Raw genomic sequence first — 13,906 nt, forward strand, 5'->3', positions numbered from 1 at the left:
GCTTTGTTCCCCACAATCCCCTGCTCTTTCTTCAGCTGACCGTGACGTTGTCCACTGCGGTGGCGGTTGACTAACGCGTACAGAGAAAACAAAAGATTGTTGACATTCTTATCAGAGACACTCAGCACTTCAATCGCCATTATGGTCATCCTTGCGTAGCAAAAAATTCTTACAGCTGCCCAAACCTTGGTCGTCTGCTGACGTATGTACCCCCGAACAATGGCGTCTCCGAGTGTCATACACTGGTCAAAAACTTCAAAGAAAATTAGGAAGGAGTGGCTAACCTGTAGCTTTCATAAATTCGACCAATCACAAAACATTTTACTAAAACACCCACAGGTATATAGGAGGGGCTTACAGCCATCGGCTAACTATATCAACTTTTACAGTTCAAGTTACAGTACATTGTCTTAATCAAAATAGTGATCTCTCTTTGCGAACTTTAAGTGTTGTGGTTCTACATTGTTTGTGTTCTATTTCTTGGATTTAGTTTCGCACTGTTGGGATCTACATCATCATTTATTGTCTGATAGCTCAATTCTGATCTATTCTACAATGTATCACTCGAAGAAAAAGAAAGACGGACTTCTAAGCTACCAAGACGATGCCTGCCATGTGTATGGCTTTGAGGTGGACAAACTACTTCAAGACAATCACCCGATCAAAGTTTTTCAAGTCAGATCCAAACAAGACCACAACGTCAAGAAAGTCATTAAAGCTTATTTCAAAGACAATACTGATGTTTACCAAATAACCACAAGGAAATTCATGGCAGAAATTTCAGTACTCACCAAGATCCACCATCCTTATGTTATGGGCATGGATACCATGGGTATCTTTCCTGGTTACTTCGCATACGTGATGCCATTGTACGAAACAGGAACTCTGACCGAGGCACTGCCGACCATGAATCAGGAAAAGAGTGATGAATACCTTGTGCAGCTGTGTGCAGGACTTAAATTTCTCCATAGACATAAAATCGCTCACAGAGACGTGAAAACGGACAACGTTTTGATCACAGCAAAAGAAAAGAGAGTGGTCATTGCTGATTTCGGTTTGTCTGAAATCTTGACCACTATTGATACGCCAGTGAGCACAATAAAAGGAACCCATATGTACATTTCCCCAGAACAGTTTATCCAGAAAGAATTTAACGCTTTTAAAGTAAGTGAAATGTTATATTTTCTTAATGTTCCTTAAGACTTAAGTGCTTGAATCAATTAAACATTCGGTTTCAAACGAAACTATTTAAAACACAAGTTAATTACTTTAAATCTATGAGCTGTAATAAGTAAAATTGGTTTTCATCGGAGCTTTTGAACTTCAGAAATTGCTATCTATCTATCTATCTATCTATCTATCTATCTATCTATCTATCTATCTATCTATCTATCTATCTATCTATCTATCTATCTATCTATCTATCTATCTATCTATCTATCTATCTATCTATCTATCTATCTATCTATCTATCTATCTATCTATCTATCTATCTATATATATATATATCTATATATCTATCTATCTATCTATCTATCTATCTATCTATATATATATATATATATATATATCATTACTTTTTTATTAATTTTATTTATTCTTTTATCTATTAATAATGTTTAATATAGTATATTTATTTTTTATTTAATTTGATCAAGTATGTCTTCTTTTTGGACTGTAATTATTTTGAACTAAGCTAGTTTATGCTTGTTAATATTAAGCACCACATATCGGCTGTACATAAAATGTAATTATTAAAAAAAACTATGCATATAATAACAAATTGTACATGTTTTATCTTGATTTGAAATTTCTTGACCTGTATAATATCTTGATCAAGATCTGATTCACCTTATACATATGTTGCTTTGATATACCATCAAAACGACAAGGCAATGATCTCATACTCTCTGTATTGTTTTCTTTACAGTGTGATATGTACGCACTAGGAGTAGTCTACTGGTGTATGGTTTTCAAAGTCGATGTCTTTGATTTAAAGAGCACCGAGCAAATGAAGGAATCAATCAATACTTTGTGTGATACTACTATAGACTGGTAAGTCAAGCATTCATATTCAATATATTGTTATGACTTTTATTAATAAGTAAAAATAAAAATCATCTCATGTGTCAGTTGAAATTCAAATGTTAAAAACTGTCAATCTTGTTTTGCTTTGAATAATATGTTGTACAGCTTTTTACAATACTTCTATTCAAGTCGAACATTCTGAATGGGTGTGCTCAATCTGGATGGACACGGTTCTCAAAAACGGCTGTAACGATTTTCCTTAAAATTTGACAATTATTTTTTTTTTCAGGCTGGTTTTGACTAATCTTTTGGACCCGAGCCCTGTCGATAGGTTAACCTGTTACAATCTCCTCTGCGTACTGGAGCAGCCTGAATATCGTTTTAGAGACAGAAAAGCCAGTCTTAGAGGTAATGGAAAAATGTTCTATCAGTCTGTCATCAATGTTTTAGTCTGTCCAGTGTCTGTCTAGGCTGTTTACTTATTTTAAAGTTTTTAAATCTTTTATCAACCTAACAAATTATTTTTCAAACCTTTAAATTCTTTTTGGACACCTGTTTATAATATCAACAAATTGCTTCTTTTTATTTTATTTCCATTCTAAGTTTAAACGCAAAGTTTTTTTCTTTGTCTTCCGCAGAACAACGCTTTATATAAATGTCAAGGTGGATTCCTTTTGACAAAACGAAAGACTGTTCTCTTTGCTTCAAGCCATATGTGACGTCATAGCCAGGACTTGAAACTTAATTGTAAATTTGTATATAATATAATCTCTGTACCACAGATCATCAATTATTCTAATAAAGTTTTTGTCTTTTAAATCTTTAAAAAAAATCTTTGTTTTGTTTCATTTTGTTATTGTTGTTATTGTTTTTTTAAATAATTTTTTTTTTAGTTTGAATGTTCATTGGAAACATCTATTAATAACAAAATAAATTTTAGAAAAAACATTTAACAATAGTATTTCATCATGCTTCTAAGTACAACACAAATGTACGTCACTCTGTATTAAATCAGAGGATTTATTGAGAATGCGTTGCTAGAAACGCTTACAAAAAATAATTCTTTGCTCCTAAATAAAAGTTTATTGTCTAAACATCTAATGAACACATTTAATTACAAATCATTGTCTTTCTTTAGAGTGAATCAATAACACGATAAACTTACCCAAAGTTTAAAAAGTGAGCCTGATTTTATCCATATAGTAAAGACACATACTTATACATATATATAATAACATTCTCTTTTGCAGTTATTATTAATACTGCATTAAGTTAAGGGTTAAATCAGTAAAGATCAAATGAAAAAAAAAACAAAATAAAATTGTCAATATCAGACTTTAATAACTTGTAATGATTTTTAAAATAATGAAATTCTGATAGATGGTTGTTCATTGTGGTGTTGTATCAGTAGTAAAATATACGCGTGGTGCAAGGAAATAGTAAATGTTTATTTTAAGCTTAACATAGCTTTGTTTGATCGCTAGTTGAACTTTGATTAAATAATCCCTTAAAAAAATCATTAAATAAAAATTTATGTCAATTATTACTTAAAGAAACAAAATAGAACAAATTAAAAAGTGATTTGACTGTCAACCCCTCCCCCCCAGCTCACATATTTAAAAAAGTAAAGCTTGTACTCCAGTTTAAACTACATGTTATATATTTATACTCTCCATTCTAGTATTGTTATTGGGTAGCAGACATTAGTTGGTGAAATGAAAAGATACTTGGATGTTGTACTGGTTACATGACATCGTAGTTAGCTATATGTCATAGAAAAAGATAATCTGTCAATCATCTAAACAGGTTAATATCAATAATAATAATTCTCTATTGTAAAAGAAATAATATTATATTATTGATTTTATAGTTTCCGATAAATAGTTGGGTACGGTTATTTAATCAGTCGTCTAACTTATTTTTTTAATGCATAGTTTGTAAGCATTTAATTACAAAAATACTTTGGTGTAGTAGAATATGTCCACATTAATCCCCCCCCCCACATTAACGCCCCCCCCCCCCACTCACACAAATCTTAGTACATTAATCTTTTATTTTTAAATTTAACATTAAAGCAGAAAAAAAAAGATTCAAATCTTGTAAAAAAATTGGAAGTACCAAAACATTTAATGAATAAAGTATTAATTTCAAATCATATGTATTTAAAAAAAAGTTATAACTCTAGAAACTGGGCAGTTTTCTACAGTCATAACTCTCAACCCTCACCCTCGTATAAAAACAGACTCATACACACACACTTGTTTTATTTAGGTTCTTTTTGACGCTCCGTGACTTAAACAGACAGTGAACTATACCGACAAAAACATCTACGTGTTAGAGACACAGTTCGGGACTGACTTCACACACTTGGGCTCGTTGTGTCGGACTCGATCACAGACCAAGATCAAGACGCCGTTCGTCTCAACTGTACTTGACAGTACTCCGCACTGAACCGTCGTAATGCTCCGTACAGGACCACACCGTTGAACTGTGCTGTAGTCGACCGTGTTCTGAACTCCTGTCGTAAACCCGCTTTCTGAACCGTCTTGACTGCGACACCTTCGCTCTTATATAGGGTCCCTACTGGCCTTCTCGAACCGGACAGAACGCCGCTCGACTTTTCTAGGTGGTCAGATGACTACAACTCTCGTGACGCTCCTGAGCTCTGTTCACGACGTCGATCCTTCCCGGACCGCCGTCGATCCTTCTCGAACCGCCGTGTTGACACTCGTCTCGGCTGACAGTCGTAACTCGTCACGGTTGACCGCTCGTCTAGCGCTGGCCTGGGGCGATTTGCGTCGGCTGACTACACACACACCACTACCCCTCTCTGTGCCACCACCAAGTTTATAACAATACAATTTAAATTCTAGTTTTACACACGTAGACTACACACTTTTCTTTCACATACACACACACACTCTTAAATGTGCAAAATCTGCATATTGTTTTAAATGACTTCTACATTTTGGGGCCATCTTTCACAAGTTAATTTAAAGAAAAAAGACACATTTTTTTTTCATTTCGGGTCTAAATTCATCACATGATCTTTATCTTTTGATTGTGTCACTCTTTCGTCGTTCTATGTTTTTGTAATTTTTTAATTGAAAAAAAAAAGACCATAATGTCATATTGTCTCTTTTACATGCATTAAAGCTGCTATGTTAATATTTTACTTTATTAATGTTTGTGTTGGTGATTGAATTATCTACTACATGTGGTTTTGTTTCAGAAATGATATTAAATGAATAAAATTATTTTTTTGAAATTATAATCTGTTTGAGGTTTGTTATTTTTATAAGAAAATGTGTATTCATGTCTATGTACTGCTACAATGTACTGTTGGTGTTACTGTTGTAATGATGGGTATTACTGTCACGGTACGTGACGTTTTGGCGCCGCCGTTTGGCGACGCCGTTTTGGCCCCGCCGTTTTGGCGACGGGACGTTTTGGCGCGAGATATCATTTGACGATAATTTAATAAGCACGTAGCTTTTATAACAATGTTTATTTCACAACACTCATTTATTCAAAATTTTGGCATAAACACACTTAATACCCATACTCAATTAGACACCTACACAGTCTCTCATACATGCTGTCATGTAAACACAGACACATAGACACATCGACAACATAATATTGTATGTATAGTATGAATTCTAACACCGTTCAGCGAATTGTTTTTTTTTTTTTTAATTATAAAGGTTTTGCTTCATGAATATAGGCCTATAATAAGTCAAATTCCTGAATGGTAATTACATGCTATATGTGAGTTCTGATAATCGCACTGGATGACATTTTTGGATTTCTTTCCAAAAGATTTTTTTTTATTTGACATTAGTGTAATATACGAACTAGCTAAGTGTCACACTTTAATATAACAAAACCCATGTTAACATCTAAAGCTCTATTACGCTGAATGACGACAATAACTCTAACATAGTAAAGATCAAGACACGGAATGTGGTCAGTACAAACTCTAACGTGAATCCACAAATATAAACAAACACTATGGGCGACAATAGATAGAAACAAATTCACGACACTAAGATACTTTGAAAAGATATTTTTTGAGAAATTGGGTTGGGGTGATTTGGGTGACACATCTCGCATTGACGCAGGTAGAGTTAAACAAATGAAGACAAGACCAGCACCGAGCACTGGTCGTTGGCGTTATGCTTCTGGCGATCTTCTTTAAAACGGCGGCGCCAAAACGTCCTGCTTCGTTACTGTCAATAGAAAAAGAAAAAAAAAACATTAGAGGCGAAATTAAATATATCTGCCATCACTCAGACAAACACATTGGAAAATATGCACACATTTCTATATTTCTTTACTGATCTTAATTCCTTTCAAAGCAATGTAGTAGTTGTCTACCATTGACAAGACCTATATAAAGTACTTTCTATTCGATTGTACATTTATAATTAATCAATTAAAATTAGTTAAACAAAGTATTTTACAAATTATTTTATTTAGTGTCTTACAAAACAATTACACAAACAATCTCAAAGGCAGAGACGAAAAGGTTTGAGTGCTAATAGACGCACAAAACAACAAAATAAAAAGAAAAAGAAAAGAATTAAATAAAGAAATGTAACAACAAGTAAATAACAATTAAAAACAATAGAGTGACATTGATAATAATTAAAATGAGATACATTTCACAAAAAACAAAAACAAAATAACTTAAAACTTTCCAGTAACACGACCAACTGCTCAATGGTTTTACAACATCTCACATTTGAGCTCAGTAGAAAATCCGCTGCCGAGGACAGACGTAAGTTGCGAATAGAAACTCTAAATTGACTACCGGCGGACGATTGTTATGCCTGCGCTGAGCATAGCCGCGGAAAATATTGCATTCCTCATTAATCTTCGGACTCGAAGACAAGTATTATTATCATTATTATTATTATCATTATTATTATTATTGTTAATATTATTATTATTATTATGTTAGAATTGAACGAGTAGTCATTCTCTGGGGCTGCCAGGGTCGAGTTTCGCTAAAGAGAAACAAAATTCATCGTAGTCCCTTTAACAGTTTCCACTGAGGTGATGTGGCAGGTCTGCAGCAAAACCGCCCTCTGACAGGCAACGAAGATGTTAAGGGCCTTGAAGGTGTCTGTGAGGTCAGTTGTTATTATCCCCTCGGTTGATATAACAATGGGGTATATTGTTATTTTGGACAATTTCCATAGACGCTTAATTTCCAAGCCAAGGTTCCCATATTTTCTTTGTTTTTCTATTTCAGTTTTTCTTAAATTATGAGACAGAGGTACGGCGATATCGATAATGGTAGCGGTTTTTTCTTTTTTATCGATGGACAGCAGATCCGGGCGATTGAAATCTACCGTTTTGTCGGTCAGAATAGGCCTATCCCAGTACAGCAGATGTTCAATAGACTCGAGAACCTCTTGAGGAGAGTATTTATAATAAGGGGGAATGTCTTTACCGATCAATTTGTACGTCAAAGCCAGGTGTTGGTGTATTAACTTTGCAAGTTGGTTATGGCGACCTAGGTAGGATGATTCTGATAGGGCTGGACATCCTGCCATAATGTGTTCAATCGACTCGCCCACATTTCCACATTTTCGGCATTGAGTTTCAGGATATGCTTCTCGTAATTTTTTGTCCTGATTATTCTGTCCTGTATTGCTGTAACAAAGCCTTCTGTTTCAGGGTAGAGATGACTTGCTTTGAGCCATGCTAAGGAAGCAGCCTTGTCGATGTTGTTCCCATGTAATGAAGCCAGAAATTTTTCGAGGAGTGTTTTTTCTTCCCATTGGCGAATCTCATGCCCTACGTCGTCCAAACCGACATTGACATAAGCATTGTGTAGGTTCAGAGGGGTTGCATCGAAGTCGTATTTCCGTAGGAAGGAAACTAATTTGTTGCTGGAGGCGAGCAGTTTTGATCGTATTTTTTAAACTTGCATGTTACACAATTTGAAGATGTTCTGCAATCCACGACCCCCATCCTTCCTGGGCATGTCTAACCTTATGGTGGAGGACTTGGGGTGTAGGCAGCGAAACTTGGTTAGTAATTTTCTAGTGAGTCTGTCAATGTCATGTAGGTCGGTGTCAGTCCATTTGATCACACCGAACGTGTAAAAGAGCACTGGGACAGCCTAGCTTTTTATTGCAGTGATGAGATTACTGCCAGACAGTTTGGTGTTGAGGATTTTATTAACTCTTTGCCTATATTTACCAAGAAAGTCCTCTTTTAATTTCTTATGGTTTATCTTGGCATTCTGGTTTATTCAAAGATATTTATAAATAGAGGCGGAGTTCGATTCCTCGATGCCTTCAAATTCAATGTTGGTGTTCGTTGCCTTGCCCTTTTTAGTGCTTATGATGCCACACTTATCCAGGCCAAAAGACATACAGATATCGTCACTAAAGCATTTTACCGTTTTGATTAAGGTGTGTAATTTTTGCTCGGTTTCTGCATATTATTATTATTATTATTATTATCATTAATATTATTATGTTAGAAAAGAACGAGTATTCATTCTCAGACGCAGCCAGGGTCGAGTTTCGTTAAAGAGAAATTATGGCTCACTGATAAGTAGTTTGGCTCACAGAAAAGTAGTTTTGCAAGTGTTGCTGTGGACTATGCAAGTCGTGCCAATAGCTCGGGTTTGGTTTCCTCATCTGATACGATAGCTCCGAGGTATCTAAAACTTGTCACCTTGTCAACTCCAATGCTAATGCTTATTTTAAAGACCTGTTTGCTATTGTTTATCAATTGAATTTTGTCAGCATTTTATGACATACCATATGTTACAAATTCAGCTAGTCAGCTAGTTCGTTATCATTTCCTGCAAGGCCAGCCATGTCAGCCGCGAAACGCAATATAGTAATTCTTCTTCCTCCAATCCTTCATAGCCGTTGTGAGCATCTTCCATTATCCTTTTAAGAAAAATATTGAAAAGAAGTGGTGAGAATTCATATCAAGATTTCTAGATCTAGTTTTGTATTTATGGATTAAATAGGTACTTTCCGAGTAAGTTGACTTGCAAAAGAAATACAACGCGCAGTATGTAAAATCAAACAACCACATATACTACGCAAAATAAAATGGATTTAGTTACTCTTAGAAAACACAAGTTAATAGGTCAATAATTTGTATTTAAATATTTAGTATAACAAAGCATTAGATACGAAATGCTTCGAAGAGTTTTATATTATATTTAATTCGTCCATCGTGGTTCGATGATGACCACCTTGTCTTCAAGGTGGCAGATGGCCTTGCACTGGGGTTTTGTGCCTCCTCGTTTGGCTGGTGAGACCTATGTTAGCCCGTGATTTTTGGTATACCGCAAAATTTTGATTTATGTACATAGCGGGAAAATGTATGATGTAATAAAGATTCTCTTAGACCTTCAAGGGTATAAAATAAACATTAGAAATTACAAAAATGTATTGATCTAAAAAAAATATTAAACATACAAGGAAGGTCTTTGTGAGCACCGAAGACCTTGTAATATGGCCATAAAGTTTTAGTTTGCGTACATTTACAATAGTTAGCAGGTTATCGTGTGGTCCAAGTTATGTACTTGATCCTGCTCAGTGCACTCTGAACTTGAGAAGAGTTAGACGAGACAACCAGACGAGGTATACTTACTTCATTTTGGACGCTCAATATGGCCTAGATATGGATCTTATCAGGTTCAAATCATTCAGGTGGTTACTGCGAGTATGGAAGATTTATTATTAATTCATCTTATTACTCTAATAATTTGTTTTTGAAACAAAGAAATATTATTTTTTTTTACAGTAACTTTGATGGCTTAAAAAGTAGGTGTTTAATACCCAGACCTTTCAAATACTAGTTCCTTATCATCGTGCTGACGTCTGTTAATAAATTGATTAGTTGACTTTTATTTAGTGAGGCGAGATGTCTGAGTAGTAAAGGTTCGAATCTCGATAAAGATTTCTTTTGGTATTATCTTTTTTTTAAATCTTGCTTGTTAGATCTTGTAAAATGTTTTACATGTTTCGGATGTTCCTTCAGAGTTGAAGATAATTACTTCCTAGTCCAAACCTCCCGCAGGACGACGGGGGATGGGAGCGGGCAGGGTTTGAACCCTGGACCATCGATAAATCTGAACGACATTCCAGCGCGCAAACCGCACGACCAGGCAGCCATCTTTCCTTTGTACTGTAACCTGAACCGAGGACTCTGAATGTCGATAAAAAATATCTTTACCTTATACTCATGATATTTAAAAAAAAAAAGAAGATAAGAAAATCCATAAATTTTGGAAAAGCATACTCTTCGTTAGGAAGGGGCTGTGGCTGAGTACCTGCCTTCCCGAACCAGGGACCTGGGTTCGAATCTTGGTGAAGTCTGGGATTTTGAATGTCTGCATTTTTAGGTTGCTGCTGAGTCTACCCAACATTAATGAGTACTTGGCTTTAATTAATGAAAGTAAAGGCGGTTGGTCGTTAACGGTGGGCCAAAGAAACATATGACCTAATTATAGACGACAATGTCTGAAAGGAAAGTTACATCTTTACTTAACTCATTCTTTATATTCTTATGAGGCCCTATTATTTATTTTAGGTTCAAAAGGAATTAAATGCTAAGAAAACTTTTTTTTTCTGTTCAATATTATAAGTAGCTGTGTTGGTGTACTTGATAGTATTTTAAAATAATTATATATATTTCTGATGGTCTTTGTTATTATTAAAGTATTTTGATTATAGAAACCAAATGCATCATTTCCATTAACACTATGAAGATACAAATTTATCATCTTTGTGAATTGTAAAAGCTATGCAGTATGATTATAACTAGTTACTATTTTTTTTATTAGGTTTAAAATAGAAAAAAATTGTGTATTATCAAATATCAATGAGAAAGTACATTCTGTTCTCTTGAAAATTATATTCATTTTTTTAATAAATGGCATTACGTCACTTTTTTCCCTACTTATTTTTTTATAATTTTTTTCATTTTAATTTTACGTGACACATAAATATCTAGAGAAGAAAAAAAAAATAAAAATAAAAAAAAAATTAATTTAAAGAAAAATACTTTATTGGGATATTGTATCTCAAGTTATTTGATATTTCATTATATACAATGCACATGTAGTTTTATGTCACGTTATGTCACACAGGACTTTCACCAAAGAAATCTCTTGTATGGAAACAAAGAACTTGACCTTTGACATTTAAATAAAGCGTTGCTCTGCAGACGACAAAACAAAAAGAAGAAATTGAAACATCACGTTTGGACAAAAGTACTTTTAAACATACAAAAAAAAAAAATTTAATCGCTTGATATTATAGACTGATAGCGTCATGGATGACTTAAGTATTCTTTTTACTGAGTTATTGTTCCTGATGTATATATCTATTTCCCTTCGCACATTGCCTGAGAACAAGGCCGACAATTTTAAAACTGAAACTAAAAGAAAGATGACATACTAAAAGAATACTTGTACATTACCTTTAAGTTTGGCTATCCTGTGTGAGAAACAAGATTCCTCCATCAAGAAGATGAGTTCAAAGATAGACAATCTTTCTTCAGGTTGATATTCTAAGAGGTTGGTCAAAATGAGTCTGAAACACGTTAAAACAAAAAACGACATTATAAGGCTATACTAAACATTTTATTAAACAATACCAGATATTAAAATGGACACGTTTTGAATTTGGGAAGCGTGGTCGAGAGGTTAAGTTAGCTTGAAATTGGCTTGGCTACCTATGAAGGTGGCTCGAGGTTCGAAACCTGATTCGAGCAGAATTGTGTTTACTGAGCGCCTAAAGGCAGTATGAACAAATCTTCTCCTAGATACTCCCCTCCTCTCAATGGTCCACAAATAAGATTAGATCATAGCGCTCTGAGCATGCTATAAGCATGAAAGTAGCGCTATATAAAAGCTATAATTTCACATTTTTAAATAATGCACTTGCATGTATTTAATTAAATAGCTTCTTTTAAATTTCAGAATTAATGTCGCAATAGTGCATAATTTTTATGAGGTTAGATGAAAAATTGCTAAATATATTTATGTATGTAGGTTTTATATTTGTTTGACTTACCTGTCTATACTAGTAGGCGACAACTTAGTTCTGACTGTTTCCATCATTGGTTCCATGGTATCTTGATTCAAAACATTTACTTTGAAAACCATACACCAGTAGACTACTCCAAGAGCGAACATGTCACACTGTAAAGAAACAAATAGATATAATTTTAATTACTGCTAAACTGTAATTTTAATTCAATTATATTTTTATGGCAAAATTATATCCGAAAATAGAGGATGAATTAAATTCCTACAATACGAAAACACTAAGTCCAAAAAATGAAACACAAATATAATAAGTCCAACACTTGTATTTCTCACAGAGAGATCTCAAACTTAATGTAAGAGGAGGCTCAGTGATAAATGATTGAGTTAATTTTTTAAATTGATTTTTATAGCCAAGTGAGCTCCTCCCACAATCCTTGAGATATAAATGTTTAATTTTACGTCATGTGATTGGCTGAAAGCTGGAGGTGCGCCAAACTATCCTCGTTGTCTTTGAAGTTTTTGACCAGTGGATGACACTTGGAGACTCCATTGTTCGGAGGTACATACGTCAGCAGACGACCAAGGTTTTGGCTGCTGTCATAATTTGTTGCTTAGCAAGGATGAACACATTAGTGATTGAAGGACCGACATTGTCAACAATCTTTTGTTTTCTCGAGACGACTTAGTGACAAGTTGCAGTGGACACCGTCTAGGTAAGTCGGAGAAAGAGCAGGGGATTGCGGGGAACAAAAGGACAGTATCAGATGTTTATGTAAGCATTGAGAAAGCGTATCGAATATGTCACCCGCTCCTTACCCAAATACATTTCATGCGTAGTGAGCATGGAAGGACAAGGTTAAAGAATTTAAAAAATATGTTACAATGTTCGTTTTAAAAAGAGAAATGCAAATGTTCCATAGTATATTTAAAGTATTATAACTACCAAGTTTCCTACAATTTTTATCTATTGAAGTAGTAAATTATTTTTTTGTTTATATTATTTTAAAAAATCATTTCTATTGTCTAGCCAAATGTTGTTTTTTTTTAAATCACATACAAATTCGCCTAAAATAAATGCAAAATTAATATAGTCATTTCGAAGTAAAGCTATAAGATCATAAATACTGTAATATAAATAGAAGAATTGAATGATGTACGGTCTCTTTTGCAGTAATTGTTTCCCTTCAATCATAGTTCAACTGTTAATTAAGTAAAGGTGTGTGCCCCATTCGTGTGTACGTTGAGAGCTCTTTTTAAAGTTCCACATGGTGCTATCCTCACTGGCAAATGTTATGGACAAAAAACAACAACTATCTACTGTGTGTTTGTGATATATTGTTCGCCAATGGGTTTACATTTATAACTAAAATCTTCATCTGACAATAGTTCTCTCTGTCGGTGTATAACGACTAAAATTGTCAATCATTGTACTTTACCTATGGAATTGTGATATTAAAACAACTTTCACTTAATAAAAATGGGTTAACAGTTTTATTTTGACCCAGCTCAAGTTACGTGTTTCTTTGTTACATTTCTTTAATAGTTAAAAAAAAACTTTTTTTTTCTTTCATCAAGATGACATGATAACTTCATGACATACAATATTTAAAGTCCAATATATTTTATAAGCAATAAAACGTTGAAAATTAAATGTAAGACAATTTCAAACAAGGTTACCAAGAAAGTTTGTTTGGAAACACAAACTCAGAATCGAATCGGTCCCCGAAGTGGTCCACCCAGGCAGGTAAAAGGGAAAGTTTCAATATTTTCAGAAAGAATATCAGAATGAAATTCTATCAAATACAAATACCGTTGTATTTATTAAAATACTTTGGTAAG

The 13,906-nt window shown here is 34.0% G+C and overlaps 1 protein-coding gene across 1 annotated transcript; it reads left to right on the top strand.

Moving 5' to 3' along the window:
• The first annotated feature begins 555 nt into the window (after positions 1-555).
• LOC129928550 (calcium-dependent protein kinase 1-like) lies at positions 556-2,498 on the top strand. The gene is made up of 3 exons (XM_056043187.1): positions 556-1,164; positions 1,931-2,055; positions 2,318-2,498. The coding sequence occupies exons 1-3, from the start codon at positions 556-558 to the stop codon at positions 2,496-2,498; spliced, it is 915 nt and encodes a 304-aa protein (XP_055899162.1).
• Positions 2,499-13,906: the final 11,408 nt, after the last annotated feature.

This window comes from Biomphalaria glabrata, chromosome 10, assembly GCF_947242115.1.
Source record: "Biomphalaria glabrata chromosome 10, xgBioGlab47.1, whole genome shotgun sequence".
Lineage (NCBI taxonomy): Eukaryota > Metazoa > Mollusca > Gastropoda > Planorbidae > Biomphalaria > Biomphalaria glabrata.